Source organism: Rhinichthys klamathensis, unplaced genomic scaffold, assembly GCF_029890125.1.
Source record: "Rhinichthys klamathensis goyatoka isolate OS25496 unplaced genomic scaffold, OSU_Roscu_1.1 h1tg000687l_1, whole genome shotgun sequence".
In the NCBI taxonomy this organism is placed as follows: Eukaryota; Metazoa; Chordata; class Actinopteri; order Cypriniformes; family Leuciscidae; genus Rhinichthys; species Rhinichthys klamathensis.
In genome coordinates this window covers 789582-805905 of record NW_026607115.1, presented here as the reverse complement: position 1 = coordinate 805905, position 16324 = coordinate 789582, and the positions used below count along the sequence as shown (strand labels likewise).

At 39.5% G+C, this 16324-nt stretch overlaps 1 protein-coding gene across 1 annotated transcript in view; it reads right to left on the bottom strand.

The window, feature by feature from the left end:
* Positions 1-6861: 6861 nt before the first annotated feature.
* The window catches only part of nexmifb (neurite extension and migration factor b), an 81019-nt gene continuing 71556 nt past the window's right edge, over positions 6862-16324 (bottom strand). Inside the window, exon 3 of the mRNA XM_056241977.1 lies at positions 6862-11606. Coding sequence (XP_056097952.1) covers positions 7628-11314 — 3687 coding nt within the window. The 5' untranslated portion in view covers positions 11315-11606 and the 3' untranslated portion in view covers positions 6862-7627. The remainder of the gene's footprint in view (positions 11607-16324) is intronic.

The following is a 16324-nucleotide window of genomic DNA, read 5'->3' as shown; positions in this document are numbered from 1 at the left end:
ACCTTAATTCTTCAGTAAGGCTCTGACAATGTTCCCCAACTGGAAGGTTTGGTTTTTCCCGCAGGACAAAGCTCCAATCCACACAGCCAGGACAATGGAGCTGAGGATGGAGGAGCACCAGATCAAGACCCTGTCATGGCCATCACAATCTCCAGACCTGAACCACTGAACACTTCTGGAACGTGATCAAGAGCTTCACCAGACATTAAAAATAGAGACAAACTGCTTGAAGTTTTTCACCAGGAGTGATATAAAGCAAATGTGCCTCAGCAATGTGACCGACTGGTGGAGAACATGCCAGGACTTAAGCCGTGACTGGAAATCAGGGGTTATTCCACCAAATATTGATTTCTGAACTCTTCGATGTTTTTTCCAGAGCTGTATATCAAACCCATATAGTTATACTGCTAAAACATTATGGATCTTTCAATATAGTCATTATTACACAAAATAACACTGAAATTTGTCAATGCCTGTCCAAAATGACAATACAAATGCAGTTTTAACATGCTGATTAATTGTCTTTAACACTTTGTTTCTAAACATCAAGAGCTTAACTTTTATTATGAAATTGTAAAAGAGATACCAGAAGAAACAAAAGCATCAACATATTCATCAACAAGGAAAAATATTCCCGGCAGATTTGCTATTTAGGTTCAGTATTAGGTCAAGTGAAATCATTATAATTCATTAGCTATTTTACAGCTAACTTTCCCCCCTTATGAGTGCTAACATTCCCCATACACCAAACCTAGTCCCGCCCTAAATGTATACTCAAAATATAAGCCACAATAAGCATGAAAAAATGATGACAGACATTTTCATTTTTGGTTGGCTATTTAATATTAGCCAAAATATTACAATACGCTTTGAATTTAATGAAAAAGATCTTCATAACAAAAACATTCATTCCTGAATGATGTCGATAAATAAATGTACTTAACCTTTGAAAATCCCATCTGTCCAAGTTGAGGGTATATTGTTGTTCAGAATTTTTGTTGGTGTTGTTGTTTTGAAATAAAATCATTTTAACGCTTTGTTCTTGATTGTCAAGGGTCAAAGTCGCTTCTCTACTGGAGGGTGGAGACTCATCTGAACATTGGTTGCATATAAGTTCTGGGTCAAATCAATGCAAATCAGAAATTTCATAACTGTGCATAGAACAACAAAAAATGAGCTTACCTGCTAAAAAAAAAGAGCGAAGAAAACACTTTCCATGTCATTTGATTGTTGATGTCAAAGTCTGTGTGTCCATTCAAAGGCTATTTTTGACAAACCGATGGCTCAAAACATTGTGCAAGAAATATGAAGTTAGAGGCAGTATTAAAAACACGATACTTTTTTTTTTTTTTTGCTGATTTGCTATCAGGATAAATAGGCAAATGCTTAAGAGTGATTAGATCATCATTGCAGTGATTATTATGTTTCTATCATATTATATGTTTGGCAACAGTTCTTCTAACCCTAATTGAGTGTTTTTCATTCTTAAACAACCATGTAGGAAGAAACATCATGGCCATATTCCAGGATGAAAATGTCAAGATTCATCAGGCTCAGATTATGAAAGAAGGGTTGTGAGGATCATGAAGAATCATTTTTCCACTTATGAATCGGGTCCTCAGAGTCCAGGCTTAAATTCACTGAGAGTCTTTGGGATGTGCAGGAGGAGACTTTACAGAGTGCTGGACTCTTGCATTGACAATACAAGATCTTGACCAAAAATATATGTACCTCTTGATGGAAATAAATGTTGTGCTGTCATTTTCACCAAGAGGTGCATACATTTTTGGTCAAGATCTTCTATATAGCAATGTAGTGGCGTCTACTTTTTTTTCCCATCAGTTTTATTTTGATAAACATGACACAATAACTCATGACTACATGAAAAGTGATTTTACTGTTATAAAAATGCTGATAGTGGAACTAAAGGGGATGTGATCGTTGTCATGCGGTGGATTCAGCCAATCGAGGAAAAGCCATAGGGAAAAGCTGTCGGCGCTGTCTCAAGTCGGACACAATTTAAAAATACACACACACAGAATTTACCTTGGTATTGAAGCTTCCAATACACACATATTCATATAACAAGACATAATAACATTAGAGTAACACATTTTTTTTGGTTTAGTCAGAAAAAAACATTTAGCTACAAATAATGAACATTTACAAAATAAATTAAACAATAGAGCATAGGTGGACTAAAATAAACAAGAAACCAGCGATGATTATCACAATCAACAAGCTAACTTAATATACACTCACCTAATGGATTATTAGGAACACCTGTTCAATTTCTCATTAATGCAATTATCTAATCAACCAAGCATGGCAGTTGCTTCAATGCATTTAGGGGTGTGGTCCTGGTCAAGACAATCTCCTGAACTCCAAACTGAATGTCAGAATGGGAAAGAAAGGTGATTTAAGCAATTTTGAGGGTGGCATGGTTGTTGGTGCCAGACGGGCCGGTCTGAGTATTTCACAATCTGCTCAGTTACTGGGATTTTCACGCACAACCATTTCTAGGGTTTACAAAGAATGGTGTGAAAAGGGAAAAACATCCAGTATGCGGCAGTCCTGTGGACGAAAATGCCTTGTTGATGCTAGAGGTCAGAGGAGAATGGGCCGACTGATTCAAGCTGATAGAAGAGCAACTTTGACTGAAATAACCACTCGTTACAACCGAGGTATGCAGCAAAGCATTTGTGAAGCCACAACACGCACAACCTTGAGGCGGATGGGCTACAACAGCAGAAGACTCCACCGGGTACCACTCATCTCCACTACAAATAGGAAAAAGAGGCTACAAGTTGCAAGAGCTTACCAAAATTGGACAGTTGAAGACTGGAAAAATGTTGCCTGGTCTGATGAGTCTCGATTTCTGTTGAGACATTCAGATGGTAGAGTCAGAATTTGGCATAAACAGAATGAGAACATGGATCCCATCATGCCTTGTTACCACTGTGCAGGCTGGTGGTGGTGGTGTATTGGTGTGGGTGATGTTTTCTTGGCACACTTTAGGCCCCTTAGTGTCAATTGGGCATCGTTTAAATGCCACGGTCTACCTGAGCATTGTTTCTGACCATGTCCATCCCTTTATGGCCACCATGTACCCATCCTCTGATGGCTACTTCCAGCAGGATAATGCACCATGTCACAAAGCTCGAATCATTTCAAATTGGTTTCTTGAACATGACAATGAGTTCACTGTACTAAAATGGCCCCCACAGTCACCAGATCTCAACTCAATAGAGCATCTTTGGCCCTGGATGTGCATCCCACAAATCTCCATCAACTGCAAGATGCTATATCCTATCAATATGGGCCAACATTTCTAAAGAATGCTTTCAGCACCTTGTTGAATCAATGCCATTGCCACGTAGAATTAATGCAGTTCTGAAGGCGAAAGGGGGTCAAACACAGTATTAGTATGGTGTTACTAATAATCCTTTAGGTGAGTTTATATATATATAGGCCTATATATAATTTTAATTTTTTTATAAACTGTGTTTTAAAAATTCCAAGAGATGTGCTTCCCAAATTTCAACTAGAAGTTGGTTCCACAACAGAGCTATAGAAAAAGCTCTGTCCACCATTAACCGTATCATTGTTGGACAACCAACAAACCTTGCTGAGAGAAGACTTCGGTTCGGAAAATAAGGTGTCAAAAGTCGAGATCAATAGGACTACCCTGAGGCCAGACCTTGCTTTGCACGAGAACTTTAAAATCATACTTAAAGGAATAGTTCGCTAAAAAATGAAAATTCTGTCATCATTTGCTCATCCTCAAGTTGTTTCAAACCTATATGAGTTTCTTTCTTCTGCTGAACACAAAAGAAGATGTCGGTAAAAAATGTCGGTAACTAGACATTTGATGGACCCCATTCACTTCCATAGTAGAAAATAAATAAATTCCTATTCCTTTAACTGGTAGCCAATGTAGTGACTTCAAAACGGGATTAATATGATCTCTAGTTTTGGTCGTTAAAATTCTACTGTAACTTATTTAAAGTAGGCCTATGCTTAGAAACCCCATTATAGAAGCGCATTATACGAGAGAAAACAAACATGTTAATTAACTTTTCTGCAGCTGAAAGGGATATGAATATTAAATGAATTTACAAGGATATTGCACAAAAAAGAGGGGCATTGCACTTGGAAGGCATTTAACTGTTCAAGAGTGAAATAGCCTGTGGGAAGAAACTGTTCCTGTGCCGATAGTGCCGTCCTGATGTCTACAGCTCATGGTTGTGTCCGGCGAGAGTGGAGTCTGTGATGAGTTTACCTGACCTTTTCAGGTACAGGTCCCGGAGAGCGGGCAGGGCACATAATTATATAATTACCACAGCATAATTATTCGCAAAAAGCAGACAACATAAAGAGTTTACTCTTTCTAAATACCGATTTCATTTGTTTTACTTTCCTGGAATAACAGTTAGTCTTAAAGGCATTTGTTACTCCAACTAAATAGCCTATTTGTATATGCATTACTGACTCAGTTATTATTCCACGCAATGTCCCATACTATGTGCATAGCCTACCTCATATGAAAGCATTTCACTGCACAATTTTGGGGATATGTCACATTCAGATGCCTATAAAGACTTCATTTCTACTAAGTAGAAAAACAATGGCTAGTTCTTATAGGGATGTCCCACACTGTATGCACACCTCATATGAAACCATATCACTGCAGCGTTTTGGAGATACGTCACATTATTCCACTGCAGAGGCCTATAACAATGTCCCCTATAAGAAATGATTAGAAATTAGGACTTTATATGCCAACATATACTTTAACAAACGTTGACATACTGTATAGTACCATTGAATGCAACATTGAATGATAAGCGTGATAACATGTATATATATATATATCAACACTTAAACTTAACTTAAACTTAACATCATGACATCACCTATATTGTCATCTTTGTTCACATTTATTTTAGGCATTAACCGTGTAAACAGTCATGGGAGAAATGTGACAACATTCAAAAGGCAGCATTCAAAATCTTCTTTTAATTTGTATATGTACTCCATAAACATTATTACAAAACTCAGCAAGTTACCAATATTACATTTCACCATACAGGCTTGATCACAAATATTTAAAACCTTTGCAACAGATACAACATAAAATAATACAAGAATAATTTACAAGAAAATCTATAAAACAGCGAATAGTTCACAATTTTTGTCTGAACTTTTTTGCCTATATGTGTTTTTCACAATAACACAACACTCTCACAACAAGATCATTTTCCTCTTACAAAACTTGCAACAAAAGGTAGAGCTTTATCCTTTTCATTTTTTGTTTCTTAATATTTTGGTTTTTAAAACCAAAAGCTTGTCATTATACATCCTTTTCACTGCCTACAGAGGCACAAAAAAGGTTACTCACACACACACACACACACACACACACACACACATACACACACGCACGCACACACACATACTAATACTTCACAGCACTTTCTAAGAAAAATATACACTTACAAAATATCTTACAAATTGGCACAGAGAAAAATATACAATTTTTTTGTGATGTCGAGAGTCCCTCTAGTATCAACTCTAGACAATATTTATAAAGCTTGATAATTTCTCCAACAAAAAGGCAAAAGCAATTCCAATTAATGACAAATAATTGTGTCGTGAATACATCAAACAGAACCATATATTGTACATTCATAAAGAGAGGAGTAGGGTTTTCAATTCAAATATTCCTTGTTTCATCATTTCTGGGAGAATACAATTACCTTCTTAGCACCAGTAGGAGGAGGCAGCTTAACAGTGGCACATTGTAAAAAACTAGAAGTACATTCAGTTGACAACAGGCAGAAATGAGAGAAGGCAGGCAAGTCGGGCGAGCGGCCCATGTGCAGTTTCCCATCAGCATCATCCTGGTGCTAAACTTGGCCGGGGCGGAGTGAAATCTTTCTAAGGTAAAAGCTATATGTAAGGCATTACTTTACCTGAGATCTCCTCCTAGAGCAACTCTTTTAAATCAAAGGTGTCATCTACAAATCTATATGTGGTAAATGCCAATGTGCTTTTGAAAGGACCAATTTGGTTTCAAAGGTTGAAATTCTGCAACAATAGCAAAGCAAATGTGTTAATTATGTTCCACTAATAAACTTAACTAAGCTGAACAAAACACACACAAAAAAAACCCCAGCATGTCCAACAAAATATTTTCTTAAATTTCACAACTTCTTGTTGTCAGATGAAATTGTTAGCACAGGATACTTAAACATTTATGGCAAACCGGAAGGCAAATGTTTAAAAGTGGGTTGAAGGAAAAGAGGCATCCTTTACACTTTCTTAATTATCAAAGTATTCTATTCAACAAATACGCCAAATAATGGAACATTATGTTCCCAGTCCCTGTTACAGTAGATTGTGAAATGATTGCTTACCAACTGATACCATCCTCTATTAACATTATCTGCGTCCACCTTTCTCATTTTTCTTCCTTCAGTGTTTAGAAGTCAATCTTTTCTTCTCTTTTTGTTTCTAAGCAGAAGTAATGCCGAGGTACATTGAATTTGGCAAGCAAGGTGGGAAAAGTAAAAAAAGTTCAGAGTTTAGTTGTTTTGGTTGAGTGGTTGTACCACTGTCAGCTGCAGGTGCTCTTCAAACGATAGGGTGCCCAAAGAAAACAGACAAAACAACTAACCAAAAAGAAATGTCAGATCTTGTTAAGTCTTGAGAGAACAGCCAGCATTCATTAGGATAGCAATTGGAACAGCCAGTATTCATTCAGAATATAAATGGGCACAGATCATTTATATTTGGGACACGAATAGAATTCATGTTTCATTTTATAGAGTGCATTTCTGTAGAGTGATACAGTAAAGATACTGTAAAAAAAAATTCAAAAATGAAGCATTTGAGGATTTCCATGGCATAGAAATGTCCATTTAAACCTTTTCCAGTACAACTCCTGTAAAAAGCATAGTAGATAAGAGAAAATCATAAGTACATTCCAACAGTAAGAAAGTAATTAGAACAACATTAATCTGATATGTCTTTAATACAAAATGGTCCCATTGTGTGCTGACAATGTTTAGGGATATATCAAGGATGTTGTTATCTTAGACAAGGGGCTGAGCAATTCACACTTAAAAAAGTCAGGCAGTAAAGAGTCGAGAGGGCATCTGTTTCAGCATACATAATCAAATTGGGAGCTTGTTTCACACAAAGACATTTTAATAGCTACATGTTTGAAGAGAGAAATATAATTACATGAGGGCAGCAAGATTCACTGAGAACTGAACAAAAAAAGGTCCAAAAAGAGAATTTGCACTTATCAAAGTTTTTCCTTTTCTTCAGACAAAAACTAATCAGCAACTGCGAGGGGGAAAAAAACAGCAAAAACAAGAATGCAGAAGAAAAATGCAGCCATGGTCATTTAAAATCTCAATCAAGCCTTGCACAATCAATCAATAGGTAGTTTGCGAGTACAAGAAGTTTCTCATGCAAGATATCAATATCCTCTTCGGGGGCAAAAAGAAGAAGGGGGTACTTAAGAATAACGTAAATCCATGCATCTCTGGTCTTGAGTCAAGAAATGAGGAGGAAGTGGGAAAGTGAGGAACGTGCATCAGCAGCTAGATATAAAATATTACCTCAGTTTCTCAAAAGATGCCATTAATGATATGTCCTTATCTGAGTCTCGTTCTGGTCGCGTGCCCTTCAGATTTTCAATCCGAGGGAATTTTGCACTGGTTTTGTGACGGTACATCTTTTTGTGCGCAGGCCCATTTACACCAGGAACGCCAAGGCTAGGCTTGTCAAACACGTTACAGCCCAAAGCCAACTGAGGGAAAAAAGGCAGGGAGGCATTTAACTTTGCCTGGTTTTTGCCACCTTTTGTCCCACCTTTTCTGCCTTTTGTGCCCCCATTAGCCCCACAAGTGCCTTTCTTCTTCGGGTCGGATGAAGTTCCTGCAAGGATTTTGAGAGTTTTTAACTTGAGGCTGTTAGCCTCTGAGGGCAAGCAGACATTTGCTGCAGGGCCCCATATTGGCTCAACAGAGGCCATCATGAATCTCTGTACTTCGGCCATCCCTGAGACAATATTTGACAAGATGTTGGATGGCTCTTCAAACTCTCGCTGGTCATCGTGGGCTTGACTTTTGCTCTCTGAACAAACTATTCCTGTCCATTCCTCAGAGCCACTGTCCAGTAGTGGATGAGCAGCGCCCTCAGTCCGGCCTTTACCACCCTTCTCATCCAGTAAAGCCTTTAACTTTTTAGATGCTCTTGATGTCTGACGTGGAATTTTGCCCTTTTCTGCCTTAGGAGCTCTTGGGGCTTTGCTTTTTTTGGTTCCCTGCCCTGCAGTTTGTTTGTTTGTATTTTTCTTTTTTGCCTTGGTCCCCTTAATTGCACTCATCATATCACCGTCAAAGTCAGCAAGATTTTCCTCCTTCGTCCCCAGGCTTAAGTTGTCTTCACCATTAAAAATGTGCAATTCATACTCATGACCATCTACTGAATATCTAGACAGATCTCGCTGCTCGATCATTTTGCAGTTCCAGTCCACGTCTTTGGTGCATGACATCTTAGCCCCATCCTGGAGGTCAGTGGCCTTCCCAGCTATCCTCATCTCACGGCCCGTAACTTGAGGGGATAAATTAGGAGTCTCTGGAGGAGAGAGTTCTGACAATGATGTGTGTCTGAATTTATCGGGAGTGAAGTTGGAGATATCCAGCAAGTCTGTGGACTCCCTCAGGGGTGTGATTGCTTCGATACTCTGCTGAATCACCAGTTTGGGACTGCAGTGGGCCATAAAGTTCTCATTCACATCATCCTCACCATCTTTCTCGCAGGACTTCAGACTCAGAGAGCTGTAATTGCTAGAAGTAGCTGACAATGAGCCAACTGAGTCGAAACTGATGAGTCGGCCGTTGTCGGTGTGCAGTGTGGCTCTTTGAAACTGTGGCTGCCCCTGACATATCTGAAACTCAGCATCAGGAGGCAATGGCTGCTCAGGCATGTAATTCTTTTCATAAAGCATTCTGTTGCTCTCCAGACTCAGCTGGCTATAGCCCGACACAGTCAGACTCTCAGACATTGGCATAGCCATCTCTCCAGTGAAGCTGTTGGGTTGGATCGCAGATTCAACAATATCTGCAGCACCAAACTGCTGGTTGGGACCAAGCTGCGGGTGCCACATCTGGGTAAGAGTTGGACAATTCTGGGGTGACTGTTGGAGCTCTGATTCTGATGGTGGAGAAAGGACACAACTTTGTGCTAGCTGAATTGAGGTGAATTGCTGCTTTTCCAAAGAGAGATCCAGTGAGTGGTGGGTCTGCTGAGGGAAAAACTGGATGCCAGTGCTACCTGAAGAATCAGAGGCATCTAACAATGTTTGCAGGTAGCCTCCTGGGATAACGGAAACACTTGTAGCCATATTCTCAGACGATGCCTCTTTGTTAGGGGAGCAGGTGGTAGTCACAAAAGCAAATTTTTCAGAGGCATTAGCTGTTTGACTCTCACACAAATGGGGACTGTGTGCAGCTGGGCTGACTTTTTTATCTTCAGCACCTCCTACTGCGTCCATATTTTTCTGCAGCGAGCAAACTTCTGTCAGGTCTGTCACGCTCTCGCTATTCTCCACAAGGTCTCTCATTTTCTTGCTTCTAAGTCTGGCTTCGCTTCTGAATTTCTGTATTCTGAATATTTTATTTCCTATTCTGCCTTCCTCCCTCTCTTGTGATCTGCTCTTCCGGGTGGCAGTGTGCATGATGTCATTGGGGTCTAATGTGCTTGCACAGCTGGTGGCTATTGTTAATGGCATTCCCGTGGAGGCAGTTTCATCTGTAGAAGAAACCTCCTGCCTGGGATCAGAGGCAAAGGGGCCCTGTGTGTTGGGTGATTGCTCCACAGTATGAATTCTCTGAATTCTAAGCCTGTTTGCTAGCTTGTATTTTCTTTTGGAGGGACTCGAACTAAAGGCATGATGGTGAGAATTGTGTTTACCTCCTGCTGCCAGCTTAAGCTGTTCCTCTCTCTCTCTCTGTTTCTCCTGCCAGAAATCCTTCAGAGGTGCAAGCTTCTCATATTTGTTGATTTTATCCTCATTTAAGCTTACTGTCGTGTCGGCTGATTTGATTCTGCCCAGCTTTACAGCCATGCATTTGTCTCCTTTGAACCGGTTTACAATAATGTATTTGATTATTACAGGTGGATCCTTCCGCGAGTATTTTCGTCTCTTTTTAGGGCACCAGTCAAGATCCTCTTCTTGTTTTGGACCAATCTGTAGTTTCTCTCGCTTTTCAATGTTTCTTTCCCCATCAGTAGACTCAACATAATACAAGTAGTCATCACTATACCTAACTTTTCTCTTGGCCCGTAATCCATAGTTCAGATGGTTTGAGCAGCTTGCGTTCTTTCGTGAGAACAAGTTTTTAGGCCTGTTGTCTTGGAAGGTGTCAAGAGAGGAAACGGTGGAGGAGCTGTCATCACTATACTCCCCTGAGTCTTCAGCTGAGGTGCTTGAATCAATGAAGTAGTTCATTTTGGGGTTATAATCGGGTGTCTGCTCTATGGAGCAGTCATTTTCATCCCCTTTGCTGTCATTTTGGAATCCAAGCTCCTCTGATTTTGGTGGTAGATCATCCACAACTCGCTTTACCCCACAACTCTCTTTCTTTGTGCAGTTTACCAAGACACTTGGGAAAAAGTTGAACTGAGTTTCTTCTTGCAGAACATTGGTTTTCTCCCTCATGTTGTCCTGGAAGGACTCGTAGCGGATCTTTAGCGAGCACACATCACTGCTCAGAGTGGAATCATCATCATCATCAAACATATAATTGCCCACGTCCTCTTCAGAGAAGAGATTTACGGATAACTCGTTCTTGGAGCAGAGATCCAGCAATTCCATCTTACTCTCGCTAATGAAGGACTCAAAATAGCCCCAGTCCTGATTTGGATTGGTAAGCAAGCCATCGTCACCATTGCACTTGTCTAATAGCAGACCCTCATACAGGTTTTTGGAGGCTGAATCATCTAAGTCTATTTTCTCTGTGTCCTTCTTCTCTACCAGCTGGGTTTTGGGGACAGGAAAGCTCAAAAGCTGATCCGAGAGCAGCGCTTCTCCATAACTTACTGTTTCACTTGTGCTCATACATTGAATGTTAATATCAGAGATAGGGCAGGTGGTGTAGTCCCGGGTCATGTCAGCCATTTTGAGGGCCTCTACATTGGACAAATCCTTAGTCTCAATAAAGCAGCCTGGACAGGTGGGACTCTGCTGAGGCAAACAGTCCTGTGTGAGCCCAGGGATGCTCGCAGGTTCTATCATGGTGAAATGGATCTGATTGCGGTCTTCTTGGAAAGGCCCAGGGGGCTCAAGCCCTTGGCAGCACAGGGTGTGAAGGATATTGTGTAGTTTGAGGACTCATCAGTTGGGTGGTTCTCTAAAGGAGTCCGTGTTGACAGTGGCCGTGGTAAGTAGTGCTTCTTTAAGGCCAATTTAACACTGTGACAGTACGAATTGCCTCTCTTCGTGCTCTCTGCAGCAGCTGTGGAGGATGTGTGTAAGGCAGCATCTGCGACACCATACAGCATTCGATTACTCTTCAGATTATGTGATCCTAGACAAAGAAAAATAAGCACAACATTAATACTAGTTAAAATATTAATGAATACTACAATAACCCTTTATAGTAATGTTTTAAAGACGACTGTAATGCATTTGACTATTGTAATGTGATGTATAAGTGAAACAGTGGTAATGAAGTATGATTTGAACCATCAGAATTTGATTGGGTCATGGACATTGATATAATTGTAAAAAAGAAAAAAGAAAAAAAAGAAACATAAAGAAAAAGGATCAACAAAAGGAGCTACAAATTATGAAGTTATGAATTGTGCTTTCCAAGAATCCACAACCTGTAAAATGCATTTTTTCTTTTCAAATTATACTAGTATTGTTTATTAATTTGTATAATTATGTAAAGAGATTTTATTTGAAGCTTAAGAATAGTAATGACAATTTCAAGTTTCAGTTTGCTACCATTTGTCATGAGGAACAATGCAGTGACAAAAATAATGAGTAATTTATGACTTCATTTTTTATTTTAGTGTAACTACCCCTTTAAAGCCTCTTACAGTGCATGTTGCAAATTCCGTCACCAGAATAGAACGCGTGTACCGTACGCACGCCATATGATTTTTTATTTTGTTACCAATATTAATTACTTTGTGTGCGCAGGTCGCACATGCACATTGAATTTGTTTTGCTCAATCGGCTGTTCCACAAGGTGGCAACACTGGCCCGGGAATAATCGAACAATCGAAAGCGGAAATAAAGAGACTGCAACATCAATAGAAGCCCACATTGACAAGCATTTGTGTGATGGGGTTGTGAAACTTTAGTTTAAAAGAGTAAAATACATTTTTATTGGTCATAACTTCTGGAGAAAAATAGCGCAGACACTGGTCAAAGATTAAACTTTCAAGAGCGCAAGTGTCAACCGGCAGCATTCACGCATGCTATCAAATGGAGTGCGGTTTGAAAGGTTATGAGTTCAACTGTACACATACGCTAGTGCAGTGGTTCCCAAACCTGTCTTCACGGCACCCCAACACTGCACGTTTTCTTTATCTCCCTAATCAAACACACCTGATTCAACTCATCAGCTCATTAACCCATGTGATAATGAGCTGATGAGTTGAATCAGGTGTGTTTGATTAGGGAGATAAAGAAAACGTGCAGTGTTGGGGTGCCGTGAGGACAGGTTTGGGAACCACTGCGCTAGTGTATGCATAAAAAAACACCTAAAGTATACTTTGGACTTTGGGCAGGTTTAAGAGTTGCGTTGCGGGGCTATTGGCCTGACGGTGGAAATGCAGCTTGATTTTGGCCTTGAGTTTTCAAATGTGGGTTTTCAAACTTAATAAGAAAACAAACTGAAGCATATACTGTAGGCCTAAACTTAGATCTATTAAATAAAAAAAAAATGATTGTAACAAAGGCTTGTAGACAAGGAAAGGAGGAGGCGGGAACAGGTGAATGTTAAACATAACTTTAAAAATAGAATAAACATAAAAAACAAAACGAAAGTAAAGTGGCAACCCCTCATGGACGACTGCCGCATAAACTAAAACAAAAACAAAAACATAAATGTCCCAGGCCTGGTCCCCTCTCTTCACTGTCGTCACTCGTCCTTTTATCCTTCCGGAGTTCCTCCGTGGTACTCGAGACCGGTGTGACGCACAGGTGACGATCATTAACACTCGCGCCACCGGCCTCGCTCTGTTCCCACAGCTCTCGGCCCCACCCTGCTTTCCACAATTATTATGTTTTTTCTCATGTCTTTGTGTTTGCATTGCCTCTCCTATTGAGCTATTTTGTACCGCAACCATTATAGTACTCATATAGCCACTGATTTGACTCACATCATTCTCTTTCTATGAAACCTGTAAAATTCATTCACTAGTTCTAGCTCTTTAGCGACAATAGCTCTATGGCGGTTTACTCAAACACTGCAGCTGTTTCTCATTCACTAGAATGATAGCTAGAAATAGCTTCCCCACACATTTTGCGTCTGCCTTCTGCAAGGAGTTTCTGCTAGGATTGAGTCTAGACTTGCATGCTGGTCCAGAAGCCTCAGCTGTTCAACAGATCTTTACTGCTCTATGCTGTCATACCGGTGCATTATAGGGAGTTCTTGTATGCCAACTAATTGCTTCTGACATCGGGCAGGACTCATTTTCAATTTGCTACTTCACAATTAGCCACCACATATGAAACAGAAATCTGAAATCTCTGACCGCTGTGAAACAGATGAGTGAAATGTTGTTAGACTCTTCTAGGATAATGTGTTCTATCAGTATCAGACAACTGACTGGATGTCAGGAATCCATGGGGAAGTACAGGAAAGCATAAGGGCTTTTGGAAATTGTCAGTGTCCTCAAACACCTAACCTCTGTCAGACTTGGCATCAGGTGCATCACGATTCTCTCTTCGATGATTCTGAATCGATTCTTAGTTTAGTTTTTAACCGCAGATGCTCTCGAAACAGTCGTATTCTGCTTGCTTTCAATTCCACACACACACACACTCCATAAAATAATCGTCCGAACAGTTCAAAAAGGTTGAAGCAAATTACAAGGGCAATCACAGGCTGCATTGCACAGGATATGCGCGGTGAGAATCGTGCACTTTGCTTGATGTTACATTTACAAAGTGCGGCCTTTTCACTTTCAGTGTTTTACCTTCCAAATGCTACAGGGAACCTGCTGACCAACAGCAGCTTTCAAATGCTCACGTGTGCGTCTCCGTGTAAGAGGTTAAACGCACTTACATCTCACAATGCTTTTATGACAAGAGATGATTGCAAACACAGTCAATTATGTCTTACGGGATTAAACAGACAGGACAAACATCTGATCTGTCAAATTAGATATGCGCATTAATGTGAATGCGGCCTATAGATCTCCCGCTGTCTATGATGTCATCAGTGGTAATAAAAAACAGCAATAAAGCTGAGAAAGAGAAAAATCACTCACTGCTCTTGACTGGAAAACGTTCAGATACTGAAAGCGCTCTTTGTTTATTGCTTGTAATATGTTTCTTTGTTCCTCTTTATTATTTACTATTTGCTTGTATGTTTTAAAGGTATATTTAGTCAGTTGAAAATTCTAATTAATTTATTAATTAAATTTTTTATTTTATTTTAAAATGTACTTATAATTACATGAGAATTTAAATAAAAGAAATTGTACAATTAAATGTAAGATTCAAAATCGATAAACAAATTAGTTAATAGGGAAAAAAAACCTCAAGAATTGTTTTGAAATCGGATCGGATAGTGAAGTGCTTCAATATCCCAAACCCACAGGCTTAACTTGCACTAGAGAAGAGGGAAAAATATGCCCAAATGGGATTCCTGTTCACCAAAGATTCAGTTCTGCTATATTACGGTATCTTCATGTGGCCTTGAGCTACACATAACCATCAATAACTGCATTACTGTAACAGGAACACAGATGGTGAAATTGGATCATGAATATGATTATAAGCCAGTTTTGCTTTTCAAATATGAAAGCCACAGATCTTGGACATCTTTTGCGGCTAGTCATGGAACAAAAAAGGTATTGTCAGTGGAGATGTCAACCACTCTGACTGTCAAGGTCCACAATGACAGATTCGATGATGATTTTTGGGTGAACTATGTATGCTGCACACAAAATGGAAAAGGCTTTCACAAAACTGCATCCTCTGCTTTCCATATTATTCAAGAGTCAGACTGCACAGGTTTTAATCAGCCTACTGGGACAAAATCATATTTGCTATCTGCTACAATGAGCACTTCGGAGGAAGAACGAGTTGCTGGATTTGATAAAGATATTCAAGAGTTTTGTTTGTCTATCTTCAAAGTCAACAGTATATTGTTTCCTCTCAACTAATCAATACTTATTACTTCTGAAGGGAAGGATAGTCTCATTAGTTGAACATACTGAGAGTATATCCTTGTCTGTATCACAGTATGTTACGGCAACAGCTCTGCCCAGGATCATAAAGCACTAAAAACTGCAGACTATCACCATTACAGCCCAAGACATCTACCACCAGAGGGTCAACATGAGAAACCCCAGCATCACCAAAGGCCATTCATACCACAGTCTATAGACACCACTGCCATATGGCTCCAAAACGAGGATTTCACAGCGATGCCATAGAAGAACCTCTCAGTGACCAGTTCTTAAAATAACCTTTTTAGTTGTTGTTGTTAGTGTGAAGTTTTAAAAACCTAAAGAACATTTTTTTTCCACTATGAAGAACCTTTTGTGGAATAGACATGGATGTTAATGGATCTTCATTGAAAGATAGGTGACAATAAAGAACCTTTACCTTTGACAGGTGATCTCCTCATTATGTGAAAGTGACTTCCCATCCACCCCACGATCCCACTGTTCCCAAAACATAGACTTCACACATGCTATACTTTATAATCTGCACTGCAAAGACATGACAATAAACAACTTGACTTGGTTAGTAGTTTTACATGATAATCACCTCTTGTGAGTGAATTTTTGACTACAATAAACGTCTAAAATGGACCAGAATTCATGCCGACTCATGTTAATGTTAACTCACAACTGACTCTTTATCCGGCTTTTATTATAATCTGTAGTGCTCCTCACGTAGCGATCAAAAATGACATTTCCAATGAATGTACTATTTCTTACTAATTCGATCATGTTTTTTTATTTAATATTTTGTATTTTGGGGGGATTCTATGGTACTAAATTATACTTATGCAGTAATCCATCTATTACCTGTTAATCACTTTTTGAGCATAGA